A 16149-nucleotide genomic window follows, 5' to 3' on the forward strand; every position below is an offset into this window, starting at 1 on the left:
AAACCTTGATTTTGCCAGTTTACATAAGGGACACCTTTTTTACTATACCATTGCATAGAATGAGATTTGAGCAACCATGGGATTTTGATATCCACAGGGGTCATGGAGTCAAATCCTAGCAGTACTAAGGTTGTACTGTACATTGAAATCATCTATATTTCTGTCTCTCTGTCTCCCTACCTCCCTAACTACCGCTGGGAGGGAGCTCTAAAAACAGTGTCACACAGCACAAGGTCTGAGAATGCTCAGTGGCCTCCAGGAGCCACCAAATACGGAGACTAGCCAAACATCCCTGGTTGCCTGGCTAGTTAGAACCTGTGTAACAGGCACATTCCTGTTAATAGGAGGTGGCACACTGGAATATTTTGTTCCAAATCCCATTTTGGGTGTGGATGTGCATAGTGTGTGGTGTGTGTTTTTGTGTGAGAACAGAGAAGGAGGGAGAGAAATTTGGGGTCCCCTTTCAGCTTCAATGGGTTTTACTACCAGGCCAAACTGTTTATTTTTAGGATTGGGGGATGCTGTGCTGTCTCATTTATAAAGTCAGCACGCATGGGCACTGAAGGAGAAGATGAATAGATGTGGATAAAAGACTGGAAGGAAGGAGATCAACAAGACCACTGTTTCCCCTATTTTTCCACCATCATTCTTTCTCCGTGTTCAAGTGACTATGTTCTGAAGGCCATACGTCTCTATGAGCACACCCACAGACCTGCAGCTGTGAGCTATAGTCAGCCCTCCTTATGTGCTGAATTTTTATCCATAGAATCAGCATCCATGACTTGAAATACATACACACGCATACGCACACACATACATGCACACAAAGCAAAACATGATTTTGCCATTTTATTAAGGGATGCTATTTGCTATCCGTTGTTATTATGGGATTTGAACATCCACTGATTATGGTGTCCTGGAACCAACCCCAGCACATACCAGGCCCACTGTATCTAGTTGCTAGTCTCAGATGGAACAGGGCAAGAGATGATGTAAGAGGCATACACACATGTAAACTGAGTATACATATAGTATGTCTTATTTTGGATGGGGTCCAATTAGTTCATGCATGCCTTCAAATCCTCTCACCACTTCAGGACCTGCCAAGCCCCATGGGCAATGCTACAGCCCTTAAATGTCAGAGGATGAAGAAGGGTGGACATGAACAAGAAAGAAAGGATGGCTCCTCTCTCCACAGCAATTTGCAATGGTGAGAATGACCAGGATGAGCACAGAAACAAACTTTGACCATTTATTATTATTATTATTATTATTATTATTATTATTATTATTTACCTAACCTTCCACAAGGTCATAGTTTTATTTCCTTTTTGGAAGATGAAGGGCCAGAAAGGTTGGCTTACTTAGAGCTTATGCTCAAAGGAAGATCTGAACCAATAACCTTCTTATCTACATGGAAGGCTTTGTCACACAAAGCTCTTCTGCTAAAATACATTGTTTCTAAAATGTGATGCACTTGGTCTCTTTCCTATTATACTTTAGGGAACCTTTCTGGGATTGTACCCTTTGTGCTTAAAGCTGATCACACACAGCATTTGGGACTGTTCCACTCATGTTCACCCCTAAGGCTGCATCTGCACTGCAGAAATAATTCAGTTTGACCCCACTTTTAACTGCCATGGCTGAATACTATGGATTCTGAAGACTGTAGTTTGTGGATTTAGCCTTCTCTGTCAGAGAGCTTTGGTGCCAACTACAATCCCAAAATCCCCATAGCCTGGAGCCATGCGCGTTAAAGTGGGGTCAAATTGGTTATTGCTGTGTGCCGATGCAGCCCAAGACATTATCCCAACCTTTTTTTCCTATTTCGACACAAGTGTGCACATACACACCTTTGTGTCCACCTCCCTGAATATAAATGAAACAGTTTCATGTTTAAAAAGGCATTTTTCCCTTTTGAGTGTGGGCACCTCCTGATCAGGACAGATCTAGTTCAGACTTAACTAATTGCTGGCAGATGAAAGGCAGCAGAGATATCTTTGTCTGACCTATCTCAATGCTGGTTTTCATCTTCCAGCAATTAATTAAATCTGGAGTTAGAACAAAACTAACTTTGGGTGAACGAAATAAGGTGGTGAAGGAAATAAAAAACAGTTTAAAAAAAACTGTAAGACTCTTTTCTACTTATATTTCTAAGTGCATGTATAACTGTGGTCTGAGAGAGAGAGAGAGAGAGCTGTAAAATTGATATTAAACTGTTTACTTTTATGTGGGAAATCATAGCAGAAACAGTAGCAGGAAAGGAGGTCACTAATGGATTTTTTTTAATTAAGAGAAAGAAACGCTTTAATGGTCTCCCAAAGAGGAAACAAGAAAAGGACAGTATCATGTGATAAGCCCAACTGAACAAAATGCTATTATCCTGCCTCCATTGAAATTTACCTGCCTTGTCTAATAAGTCCGTAGGAGAATTTCACATGGGGACAGAAAGGGGAACACGCGGAATGAGTTTGCTCTCCCATCCTTATTTCATCCGGGACCATGATCACACAAAAGAAATTCACACATGCCACACTGATCCAGTTATTGTCCCATTAGTGAAATGAAATTGTATTAACGGGTTCTTCTGTTAATACAAAATGGCAGAAATGAGGGGACAATTCCACCACTCACGGGACAATGACAGGATCAGCCCGACATCCTATGAAGTCTTTTGTGGGATCACCCGTCATTTGCACTTCCCAGATGGGACAATGACAGGATTGGTGCAACGTCACGGTGAAAGTCCTTCCCTCGATCACACAGGAAGGACAGGACGGATGGGGAAATGATGGGACAGAACGTCCTTTTCTCATCTGTAATCTCTTTAGTCTCTCACCATCAGACATATATCCCATAGTTAATCCATGACATTTTAGCTCTCAGTCCTTCTGTTGTACCTTCCAAATGTCCCAATTTGGCCGGAACAGTCCTGCTTCATCCTCATATCACCCCACATTTTCAGCTGCTTCTAAGTGTCCCAGTTTCTTCTTCCTACTCCCACTTTCTCCTTTGGTCCATGGTTTGTTTCATTGTTGCAAATTGAGTTCAAGTGCCAAAATAGTTCCTAGCCCACATGTTCTTCTTCCTTTAATAATTTTTGCCATCTCAACCCCATTCTGATGTTGCTCGGACACATGTCTCCTGATTTTGATCTGTGAAACTTGGGGGGTATGCTTCTACCATGCTGGGATGAATGCTTAGAAAGACAGCATCATCTCTGTGTTTAGATAGCCCTAGAAAATTCTTTGCCTGTTATAACCCCACCCTAAGGACAATGGACAGAAGAAGCTACCCCATTCAACTGAGGAATTTACCGGAAGAAACTACCGAAGATGAAACTGATGAAAATAATAGCCACCAGATCTCTTAGGTCCACATAATCCTGTATTCCATGGGAGTCTGTAACCGAACAGTGACAAGCTATAGTTATTATAATTGAGTATACCTGCTCATCAGGTAGTTGGACCAAATGGCCCTTGTGGCTTCTTAACTCTAAGATGCTATAATTTGTTCTCCAAGATATAAAAGTAGGACAACATTGCAAGAGGATTTGAAAACTGGAGGACCTGGTCCATTTCACAGTTCATGGGCCAATTGTTGTCTCAAGTTGCTAGAGATAGCTAAGGAATGCTTGAAGATTGTCATTTGGAAACAGGGTGAGTCTCCTTTTATCTAGAATTCCAAAATCCAAAATGTTCCAAAACTAAAGTTTTAAATAGAAGAAACATTACAGCTGAGTTCCACAGGCTCTAATGCAAATCGTTAGAGGCAAGAGAGTTATCCAGATTTCACACAACACACACAAATACAAGTAAGCAACAACTGGCACTGTTTTCAGATAGAAAATAGGATCCTATAAGACTGAAGTTTGATTTCATAAATGATTTAAATTATTAAACACATACATATATGTAATGCACCATGGTTGGCTGCCGGACCAAAGACAGCAAAGCCAGAGGTAATTAAATAAAGAAAAGGATATGAGATTATATTATTAGCAGTGATAATTCACAAATCCATACAAACATCCTGGGACTAGGTAAGCCAACTGATATAGCAATGTGATAAGAATCACATTTCAGGCCCTGGTGACAGACAGAATTTCTTGATCCCATTCTAGCTAAATAATCTCATTCTCCATCTCCCTTAGATTTCTTCTGTCCTGCAATGGACACTATGATCATGGAAAGGGGCCTTGTAGAGTGAAGTGGAATGCTTCACTGGCCAGCATTCCATAGTTTTTTGTGGGTTTTTTTGGGCTTGTGGCCATGCTCTAGAGAGTTTTTCCTGATGTTTCGCCCAGCATCCGTGCTGGCATCTTCAGAGAATGTTGGCATAGAAGAATGCAAGAGGATTAGTGTCTGCTAATTGGTGATCATTGTCTGCTGGGGAATCCCCCTGACTGTGGGTGGTTTCTCATTTGTATTTGCTCTTCTTCTGACTGGTAGCCCAAACTTTGTTCACTTTAAGGGTTTCTTCTTTCCGGTTGAAATTATCCAGATGTTTATGGATTTCCATGGCTTCCCTATGCATTCTGACCTGATAGTGTTGGCATGGTCCAGAATTTCAGTGTTTTCAAACAGCATTTTATGCCCAGGATGGTTTATAACATGTTCTGCTACTGCTGATTTTTCAGCTGACTCAGTCTGCAGTGTCTCTCCATGTTCCTTGATTCGTGTTTGTACACTGTGTTTGGTGGTCCCTATGTAGACTTGTCCACAGCTCCATGGTATGTGGTTAAACTCCTGCAACACGAACTCAGGAACAAGCCTTCTGGATTTTTAAAGAATATCTGGACAGAAGTTAAAAGCTAATAATGACTCTGGATTTATCATCAAACAGTCCAGGATAACAGAAACATCATTTGTATGGTAAATAAAAAATGATCTACTATTGCTGCAATACTGCAATATTTCACTTTTCTGGATATCCCCTTTACCTGTATGCAGCCCTGAGATCTTGTTATCTAGGAGAGGATATAAAGACCTGAATGAATCAATAACCCTACCAGGACATATCTGCATTACATAGTGGTCTCCATCCATTTACTATTTAGGCCATAACCCATTTAACCTTTTCCAAAACCAGCTATGTTTAGGATGTATGATGGACAATTCAGAACGGCCTGTCTTGACCCTTATCAAGACTATGGCCAGATTTTTTTTTCACTATCCCTAACCTAGGTAAAAGGAACATTTGTGACCTGATGTAAAAGAGCACATATGCATGTGAAAAATAACAATGACTAATGCAGCTTGTCTGCTCCCACAAATTACTGAAAATATTCCTGCCGATGCCCACATATTAATGGCACATGTATGTGCTGGGAGACCTTTCTTACTTACCATATGAAGTAAGGCTGATGGACCATTCCAAGGGTGTGCACAGCATTTGTGGTTACAGAATGAACTCCCTAGACCCGACCAAGGAAAAAAGCACGGTTCGCTGGACCACCCAAAGGTTAATTGTGATTTTGGCTGCTTTATATTTACTTCAGTAAAAGACAGGTTTTTAACAACATCAACAATAAAATTTAAAATAACAAAACAGAAAACTATTAAAAGCTGATAAACCCACAGTTAAAATACAATACTATAAAATTATTAAAATACTGTCGTAAGAGTTCATATACAGATTTAAAAGTCATAGTTTTAAAATTGACTGGATGAGTGTGCCAAAAGAGATATGTCTTTAATTATGGTTTAAATGCAATCTGTGTTTTCAGCAGTCATATCTCTTCTGGCAGGTCATTCGACCAGTCTGGGGGCAGCAGAAGAAAAAGTCTAAATCTATCCAAAATGCCCTGTTGAAATTTGCTACTAAACATCTCCCCAAAAATCAAGACCCAGTTTTCTGTTTGTTACTTTTTGAAAGTGATGAAATATGGAGAAGGCAGCTGACTCTGCCATTCAAACCTACCAAACAATCGATATCGGCCAAATTTCTTTAATCCAGGTGTAGTTCACAATGTTTTTTGACTTGAGCTCCTGAATGCTTTCTTCATTACCTGATGTCTGCTGGAACCCAGGAGCTTTATTCAGTATATAATGTCTACCTGGATTGTGTAGCCGAGGACCTGTGATTTGCAGAACGCAAAATATCTTTATAATACTTTCATCTACCCTTTCCAAAATAATACTTTCATCTACCCAACCAAAAGGATGTTGCATATTGTGGTGCCATGCATGTGCCCATGGCAATATTGTTAACTTGAAGGTGTAAATCATCAATGGACATAATAGTCAATCACAGTATTACATGGGCACAGCTACCACCACAACCTGCCAACATCTTTATGGCAGTCTAGAACAACACTTCCTTAACTCCTGCACCCAGAAACCTCTTTCTACCTGGGACACATTCATTCATTCATTCATTCATTCATTCATTTAATATATTTATACATGCCTCCAACTTCTATCTTGAACACACTACCAAATCCATAGTTCACAGCCAAGCTCTGATACACTCACATCTGCTCAGACCCACAAGACGGGATGCCAAATTCATGGATTTAAACAAGCATTCCTGAAGCTACATATCCACCATGTTCTTAATTTATCTGCCCTCAAATCAACCTTGAATCATGGTGACCTGTAGATGATGCATCTCCAAGACTCCCTATCCTTCTGTTCTGCTTAGGGTTTGTAGTTCAGGCCTGTGACCACCCTGACTGAGTCTAACCATCTGGCATGTGGTCTTCCTCTCTTCTACTGCCTTCCACCTTTCCTGGCATAATTGTCTTTCTATAGTCATGCTTTTCATGTCGTGCCAAAGTATGACATCTCCATTTATCTTGGCTTCCAGAGAGTTCAGGCATGATTTATTTTGAGACCCATTAGTTGGTTTTTTGGCTGTCCACAGTAGTCTCAACAATCTTCTCCAGCACCACATCTCAAATGATTGATTTTCTTCATATACACTTTCTTCATGTCCCGTTCTCTAGTGCTCAGTTGTGTAAAAATAAATGAACAAGGCAAGACCAGTGAAATGTCAGGAATAAACTCTTCTAGACATGGCTACACAGCCTCCAAACTCAAAAAAACTATGTGTGCTGGCCATGAAAGCCTTTGACTTCATGATACAAAACAGATTGTAGACAGGATTTACAGAACCCCACTGGTGTCACATACAGCTCCCATCTGAGACCTCAGTATAACAACAGTGAGTTAAAACCTTTTTGAAAAATAATACTGCCTTCTCAAAGGATTGTGGGAAGGCCTTTACTTGTCTACAGACAGCTTCCCAATCTCCGACAGTTACTTACTTACAGGAGGACTCACATACAGATGGTGAGATGGGTACAAATCTTGACACAAACCCAGATGTCCACTATCTACTTGGGAATGTCATCACAGGACCTAATCACATCACCCACAGTATTAGAAACACTTTCAGTCACTCATCTGCTAATGTGATAATGCCATCCTTTGTCAACAATGCCCTTCAGCACTCTACAATGGGCAAACAGGCCAGTCTCTGTGTCAGAGGATAAATAACCATATTCAGATTAGGATAGGGACACAAAACCTACTGCAGAGCACTTTAGTCATCCTTGGGACTCCATCTCCACTCTGGATAATGCCTTGGACAACAAAACAAAGCAAACTACAAAGGAAGATGGAATGAGAAACAGCTGCTGAATGGAATATATCCACAAACATGAATCCATCAACAGTAGGTTAACAGAGACAATGGCTTTGTGGCACACTACACATATTATAAACATGGTTAACCGTTCACAGCTCATGAAGACACCCTTGGCCAGTTGATCACATTCCTTTCTGCTTCCCAGCTGCACACAACATGTTCGAAGTTCCCCCAACATACAAGCTATCCATCCACCCTGGCCTTAGCCAACATCTTTCCTTCTGCCTTTGTCCCTCAACAACCATAGTTAAAACTGACTTGTCACCTCATCACCCTGCCCACAGGTTTTGCATTTCTATGGCTATTCATACGTCTGTTAGAATGTCCTTCAGGATACCAGGTGACTCCATACATCTGAGAACAGAACCAAGGACTTTATCAACAAAAGTTAAAAAGCAGAATCTGAATAGGATAAAAGCATCTTTGGCTGGTACTAACACTAACTTCAACCCACTTGCTGCTGCCTTGCCTTCCAGTTATTCTGTAGTGCATCTTTTCATTCATGAGCAAAACTGTCAATAGGTTCTAAATCTCCTGCATTTCATACGCCTTGGTGCAGTAGGTCCTTTCCCATGCAGTTTTGCTTGCGTCAGTCAGGTGATGTGAATGGCTGGATTTTGCTCCTCTACCCCCTTCCCCTCAAAATGATTGCAGCTGCCAACATCTTTCCTGAAGCTGGCTGCTGGTGCCATTCACAAAGCAGCTGTCTTCAGGAGGCAGTTAGCAGCCAGGATTGCTCCCCCTCCAAGCTGACCTTCAGCCAGATTGGGGCTGCCGCAACCACATGCCATGGCCCCGTCTGGCCTTTCCAGGGTGCGAAAAGGAACCGCAAAAAGGCCTGGAAAGGGCGCAATGCCGCAGTGCCACAACTCTACCACGCTCCTTTGGCTTTGTTGTGTGGGTGCAGCACCAGAGGAGCACTGTGCCCTAGGGGCGGAGCTAGGGCATGCATCTGGAGTGCTATGCCTGACTCTGCCCCCCAGCCGGCCTTTCTGCTGTGTGTAAAAGCTCTTGGTGTTATTCTCAAAGGTGCTACAAGATCCCTTTGCATATGGGAGAAGTGAAATCTGGTCACAGAGAACATGTACTGGGAGAAGCTAATTTTAAAACTATTTATCCCAAATATGCCATTTCTAAATATATTTTCTCTCAAAAATACATTTTCAGATTCATTTTGACAACTTTACGTCCTGTTCAGCCATAACTGGATTGCAACATTTGGAAAAGTGCAAAATCTAAGATGACCAGTTTTTTGATCTTGCAAAAGATCCAATTCTTCAGACATCTGTATGAACCAATCACACAGACAGAAAGTTAATATAAGCCCAAATACAATAGGTTTTAAGAAAGTCTAACCCACTGCCTGTCGACGAGTCACAAATTATTGCTTTCAGCCCTTTATATAAACCACTTGTGATGAGAACTCTAAAGTGTGCACAAAATAAAATGTGTTACACAGCAGATCAAAACCAGGCCCACATCTGCCATTCTCAAGGTAAAACAAATCAGATGAATGAAAGAGGTGGGAGTTGGAGTGAAGAGATCCCTCCACCAAACTGGGTGTATCCTTGATTCAGTTTGAAGGACTTCTAAGAGCCTTTGGATGTAGGTATTCCTGTAAGGGTGATACTTCGGAGGGCGGTAAATATCAAGATCACATATTTTTTCTCTTTTCAGCAAGTTTCAAAAAATCAATGAACTTGTAAATTTTTTGATCCATTGCCCATTTTCGTCATTTTGTGACAGCCCGGCATGCCCAAGAACGGCTTTTTCTATAAAGAAATGCATAGAGAGGAAGGATCAGGTAGACGTAGTTTATCTTTGAAACCAAAACCAGTTTTGGATAATTTTTTGGGCACTAACTTGAATGTGTAAGTCACTTGGGCCTATACACACAGGCAACTCCATGGTATCCTGCCAGTGGTTCCAACCTGTTGCCAACTCTGGTACCTATCTTGGTCAGCTTGGCAATCAGCAGGTGTTTGCATGACCACTCATTGCCACACCACGGAGACGTGAATGCTGCCACAAACCCCTTACGGTTGCCGTCACGTTCCCTCTGAAGGCCCCTGCTGTGTTCATAAGGGCAGAAGCCAGGCACTTGGCTTCACTCACATAGCCAGGCCTCCCTTTCAATGTCACCAGGCCGACTGGGACCTTCAAAGGGAGCATGGCAGTGGCAGCAGGTAAGAGGGCTGCCGGCTGTCATGGCAGAGTTTCTAGGAAACATTAAGGGGCTTTTGTGCCAGAGTCAGACTGGAATTGCCAGATCAGTGTCTGGACTGGCCAATCCCAGCTTGGGGCTATTGGCCATGCATTGTCCATACAGGACAATGTCATGCCAAGGGGAAAACGGACCTTTTTGACCCATGCATACAGCCGAAGGTTGCGGGAAGGAGGAGCCATTTTGCTTCTTTATGACCCAGAGAAATTTGGAAACAACAAACCTGCATTCAAAAGCAAAATGTCCTTTTTTAAACATCTATCACTAGTGGAATCTACTGAAAGGGTAGGGTCAATTGAGGCAGGGGCATCACTCGGGGGCCTGGTAGTGTGGGCCAGACCAGGTGACATCCTAAATGGGGGTGACACTACTGCTTCCCAAACATCTGCTTTTGGGCAGAAACAGGGTTCAGTATTTGCCTGCATCCCTTTAAAAGGCTAAAGAGATGGTGTAAGTGGGGCACGGCTCAATGGGAAGAGAAAGAAGAGGACCAAGGTGTAAGAAGTGATTTTAAAATTTATATATGTATATAAATCACTTCTTACCAAATTTCCACTTTAACCACATGAAACAATCCAGAAAATACACAGGGGTAGCTGTGTTGCCCATTTAGCAAATTCAAACAAATATTCACCAAACAGTGATACCTTTATTGGCCAAGTATATTGTGCATTTTGGTGGGCCAATAAAAGTATCACTGTTTGATGGATTTTTGTTTGCACATGAAACAATGTACATATAAATATATTTAGGCTGTGCACATAATACTGTAATTTAAAAGTATAATTGTAATTTTGTTAGTTGTTTATGTCACAACAACCGTTCAGTGGTATACAGGAATTACGATTAGTACATTATTACAAAAAACATGACTAAGGATTCTGTATGGTGTGGTAATGGGAGGAAGTCAATGGCAAGGGAGGTTACACCATGAGTTATTGCACCGAGTGACACCACCCCTAGTGACACAACTGAGTTGAGGAGATGTTACAAAACATAACAACTTCAATTTCTCAGGAGGGGTGGCAAAACTACAGCAGAAAAAGACTGTCAGAAGGGACTGTGTGCTTTTTTTTTTTTTGTCCTCTAGAAGAATATGGGAGTTTTCCTGTAACCAGAAGCACCACAGTTAAATAAGATAGATACTTGTGAATTTGGTAGGCCAATGATTTGTCTGGACTGTGATAAGCCTTTTCTGAGAAGCTTTTGCACGATTAGGGGCTATGCATGCAGCCGGGAAGGGGCAGCCTCTAGTCGCACCTTTTACAGCCAGATTGGGGCCATGGCAACCGTAAGTCACGGCCCCGATCTGGCCTTTCCAGAGTGTGAAAAGAAGCTGCAAAAAGCGGCTCCTTTTTGCACCCTGGAAAGGGCGCAATAGTCACAATGCCACAGCATTATGGCATTCCTTCAGCGCCATATCGTACTGACACAGTGCCAAAGGAATGTCGTGATGCCGCACACTGTGTGGTGTGGTGCGCAGCATCATGGGGCCCTGGGGTTGGAGTCAGGCTGTGCATTATATGGACGTGATGCCCAGACTCCACCTCCAGGCAGGCCTTAATGGCCGGTCTGCACAGAGCATTACTCTAGGAAATCTATTCCAGCGACTGGCTTTTCAGAAGACACTTTTGGGATGTGAACTGAGAAGAGGCGTCTCTTTTCAAGTCCCAAAGAAACATACCTGAAAGAACCACTTTCCAGAGTTCAGTTTCTCCAGATGTGACCATGGGAACATGGCAGCGTCTTCATACATAAACTCAGGATATATAGCCGCAATGTCAGTGGTTCTTTTTAAAGTCTGGTCATGCATAAGGAAGGGGATACCATCAAAGCTGTCAAAACAGGGGGGGAAACACCTTCTCATACCAAGTTCTGAATTCCATGCAGATCATTTGCAAAGTTGATGTTGTTAAACACTCTTCGTTGTCATTCTGCTGTGGGAAACTAGAAGTTACAGCATTGTAAGTTCTACCCCACCCCTATGAGAAGTGCTTAGTTTGAATCTTTCCTTTTGTTGATTCCTGTTGAGTATCCTTGTTGAGTATTTTTGCATTTCCCCCCTTCTGGCAAAGAATTTCATTTTCCTCTGTTTTGAATTTGTCACGGGAATGAAGCCACCTGCTTAATGGTTTAATTCAGTGTTTCTTTGTTTACAGTATTTGAATATTACCCATTAGCAATACATTCTCTGGGAAGTATACAAAAAAATTTAAACCATAAAATATAAGACTATAAAAATGATAATGCTCAAGATTTAAATTTCACCAAAAAAAACCCCATTTTTAAAACAGTAAACATTGGGGAAATGGTTAAAAGGTGGAAAGAGGTGGGCAGAGAAGCCCCTTGGGGCTGGGAATCATACATTAAATTGGATCACATCCGAAAACTTTATTGCTAGTCAGATTAGATTATGTCATAAGCTTTGGTGAAGGGCCCTGTAAAGAATACGCAAAGAGCTATGATGCTCAAGTCTCATTAAATACAACGACATAGTAAAATAGTGTCCATTCTATAGAATGGCAAAATCAAGGTTTGCTTTTTGGAATGTTTTAAAAAAATATTTTCCAGCCATGGTTGGTTGACTACAGGGGTCTGAAGGGCCAACTGTCACCTAAAAGAGCACTACTGCTGCTACTAATAACATTTGTTTAGAAGGCCCTTTTCACCAGAGGGTGGTACATTAGAACATACACAATCAAAAATGAACTATAAATCACAATACTACAAAATGTTGAAATACTAAAATAATATACTAATGTGCTAAAAACAAAAACAAACTAAATCTTCATCTAAAAGAGCCTATTCATTTCCCATAAAAATGTCCTGGAATTCCAATACTTAAGGATCCTTAAGTGGAGTTTTAACGTGGATCTTTTCTGCCTGAAAACTGTAATTGAAAAACCATTCTACACAGTGACCAGTGACAGGTTCTTACCTAATTGTCACATCAGTTTCCAAACCATAAGCACCGTATTCAATGCTTTTGAGAAATGACATCTCTGTATTTTCAGGAGCCACCTGTCAGAAAACAAGAGTGAGAGATTGTGGACTGACAAAAAATGTTGACTCCTGGGCCAAAATAGGACACATTAAATGTAGGATATACTGATATTTATATGAAGCAGAGTACAGCTTAATACAATATCAGTGCAACAACAGCTTCAGGTTTAAAATAGGATAGAAATATGAAAGACATAGAATCACAGAGTTGGAAGAGACCACTAGGGCCATCCAGTCCAACACCCTTTGGCAATGCAGAAAGACACAATCAAAGCACCCCTGACAGATGGTCAGCCAACCTCTATTTAAAAGCCTCCAAAGAAGGAGACTCCACCACTCTCCAAGACAGTGTCTTCCACTGTCAAACAGCTCTTACTGTCAGAAGGGTCTTCCTAATATTTAGGTGGAATCTCTTTTCCTGTAGTTTGCCTTCACTGTTCCAGGTCCTGTTTTCCTGAGCAGCAGAGGACAAGCTTGCTCCATCCTTGATATGACATCCCTTCAAATATTTAAACAGGGCTATCATGTCACCTTTTAACCTTTTCTTCTCCAGGCTAAGTCTCTCTTCATAGGGCATGGTTTCCAGACCCTTCACCATTTTGGTTGCCCTCCTCTGGACACGCTCTAATTACTAGGATGCTCTAGTAAGGTTAGCATGTAAAACTTACATTTACTGTGGCAAGAAATTAATCAGAAATAGGATAGTAAACAGACTAAAAATTACCTATACTTTAGTAGAAGCGTCTGTAATGCTGACTTTCATTTGTGCGTGTATGAGCCATCCTGAGGCTGAAAAGCATCATGGATGTTCCCTTCTTAGACAAAGGTTGTAAAACACTAACAATAACTTTTGGAGAGGAGGGGAGGGATGTGACCTCTTGTATGAAGCAGAAAGGACTTGAGTTATATGGATCAGGAAACACTCAGATGAAAACAACAAGCAGTCAAAGATTCCTCTCTACCTCTGATTGCTAAAGAGAAAGAAGTGTTGATGCCTCTTTGCTTCCAGCATTAAATCTGTAGATGCATCTAACTGTCTCTTATTAAAAGTGTAAGGAGCAATTGTGTTGAGAGATAATCAGAACTGGGCCCACAACAGAGCCAGAATTGTAACATTTTCTCACCCTGACAGTGCAGATATGAACAACTCCACAACAGTAACCTGCAGGGTTTGAAGGGAGGGGCATTGGGTTGGTGGGGGCACAATGTAGTACACTGTGCTGCATGTCTCAAGGTCCTGATGCTGACTGGCAGTGTTGTAGATTCAAGTCAATTGACTCAGAAGTTTATTGCACGGGCCCTGAAACGGACCCGTTGCGTTCCAAAACGCCCGGAACAGGATGGGGCTAAGAACAGAGTTTACCGCACACTGGAACGCCACTGCTGCTGCCGGGCATTCCAATGACGTCCTACATCCGTTCCAGAAGGCGCGATTTCTGAGAACTGTTCCGTTCTTAGCCCCATCCCGTTCCATGCACGCCCATGTGCGCCCCCGTTTTGGAATGCAACGGGCCCGCTTCAGGGTCTGTGCGATAAACTTCTCAGACTCAAATCAGACTCAAGTAACTTCAGTGACTTGACTTGGACTTGCCTCGGCAATCAATGATGCACTGGCTTGAATCAACTTGCGACGTGCATATTTTTAGCAGCTGACTTGCTGGCATCATTTACTTTAAGCAGCAGGCAAGACCTGCAGGCAGACTTCAAGCCCCATCAATATGTTTGCTGTTCCCCACCTCCTTTTATCCTGTTAAGAGATGACTCCCAGACATGAGACTCGACTTGAAAGTACCTCACAAGGACTTGAGACTCGACTTGACACTTGGAGTAAAAGACTTGTATACATCGCTGCTGATTGGGGCACATAATTTTTTTAGAAAAAACACCCCAGACACACTCAAATTTGACGCATATGGACTGCCTCCTCAAAGAACTATAAATAACTACCTGCGACAATATTTTGCATTAGCAACCCCCATGTGGAATAGCAAGATTGCGCAATACGTCAATGATTAGGTGTGTTGTGCACAACTACAGTTGCAACTGCACTGCACAAATGCCATGTGAAACCACAATACACAGCACATAAACACAGCATGCAAGATTGCTGCATATGCAGCTCCACCTCTGCTACTATCAATGGGCTACTCATGTTGCATTATGATGAACAATATGCCCCATGTGTGTGGCATGAAGTATGCATGAATATGTTACAAACAGAATGGAAACTCTCATGAGTTTGTCCTGTATTTTGGAAACATCAGTCATAGTCCCCAAGACAAGAGCTTGGTTAAAATATGCTCAGAAAGTCTTGTTGCTAACAGATTAAAACAAAAATAATAGCAGCAACTTATGTAAAATTAAATTTATAATAAACTACACTGGGCCCTCAGTATCTGTTTGGGTTTGGGTCCAGGATCCCCTCATGGATACCAATCCCCTCATGGATACCAAAATCTGTTGATGCTCAAGTCCCATTAAATATATCAAGGTAGTCAACTGGTGTCCCTTATATAAAATAGCAAAAACAAGGTTTGCTATATTATTTTTGAATATTTACAAGCTGTGGATGATTGGATCTGTGGATACAGAGGGCTGACTTATATGACAAACAACTTCATCATATTGAAGCGACACTATGTCTGATATACCCTAGAAATATGATCTCTTAATACTATTACATTGCAGTAACCTGATGCTAGTACAATAATATTACACAAATCTATAACTTACTCACATTGAAAGGAACATATATTGATAACAAATGAAAATTATGCCTATATTATTATTATTATTATTATTATTATTATTATACTACAAATAAATCTTATATGCAAGCAAAATATGTATATCATTCAGTTTAAAAAATTGTTACAAGCTCACAAATACAAGGCTCTCTGATAACATGTAAGGCTGCATATTTCTCAGTTTCGTTGGCTCGTATGATTCTCAACACTTACAATGTTCCGTAGGCACCAGGGACATAGCCAGGATTTTGGGAAGGGAGGGGGGAGGTCCAGACTAAGTGCCACCATTATAATGGGGCTTGGGTGCGGCGGCGCAACAGCACACACCATTCATTTTATGTAACAGAAGGGGGGGACCGGACCCCAAGAACCCCCCCTTGGTTATGTCCCTGTAGGCACAACTCTACTTCCACTGCTGTCAACACAAAACTCCTGTTGTACTACAGTGAATAATTTGAATCATGTGTGTTTGTAGGAAGTAATTATGTATATGTCACTGACGGAATGGTAGCCCTCATGAAA

The 16149-nt window shown here is 41.6% G+C and overlaps 1 protein-coding gene across 1 annotated transcript in view; it reads right to left on the reverse strand.

Annotated features, from left to right (window-relative positions):
• LOC121925125 (glycerophosphodiester phosphodiesterase domain-containing protein 4-like) overlaps positions 1–12877 on the reverse strand; it is a 52942-nt gene extending 40065 nt beyond the window's left edge. The window contains exons 1-2 of the mRNA XM_042456921.1: positions 12816–12877; positions 11562–11712 (exon numbers count right to left, since the gene is read on the reverse strand). Of these exons, the coding sequence (XP_042312855.1) occupies positions 11562–11712; positions 12816–12877 (213 nt within the window). The remainder of the gene's footprint in view (positions 1–11561; positions 11713–12815) is intronic.
• Between the last annotated feature and the right edge of the window lie 3272 nt (positions 12878–16149).

The sequence above is a fragment of the Sceloporus undulatus genome, chromosome 3, assembly GCF_019175285.1.
Source record: "Sceloporus undulatus isolate JIND9_A2432 ecotype Alabama chromosome 3, SceUnd_v1.1, whole genome shotgun sequence".
Lineage (NCBI taxonomy): Eukaryota > Metazoa > Chordata > Lepidosauria > Squamata > Phrynosomatidae > Sceloporus > Sceloporus undulatus.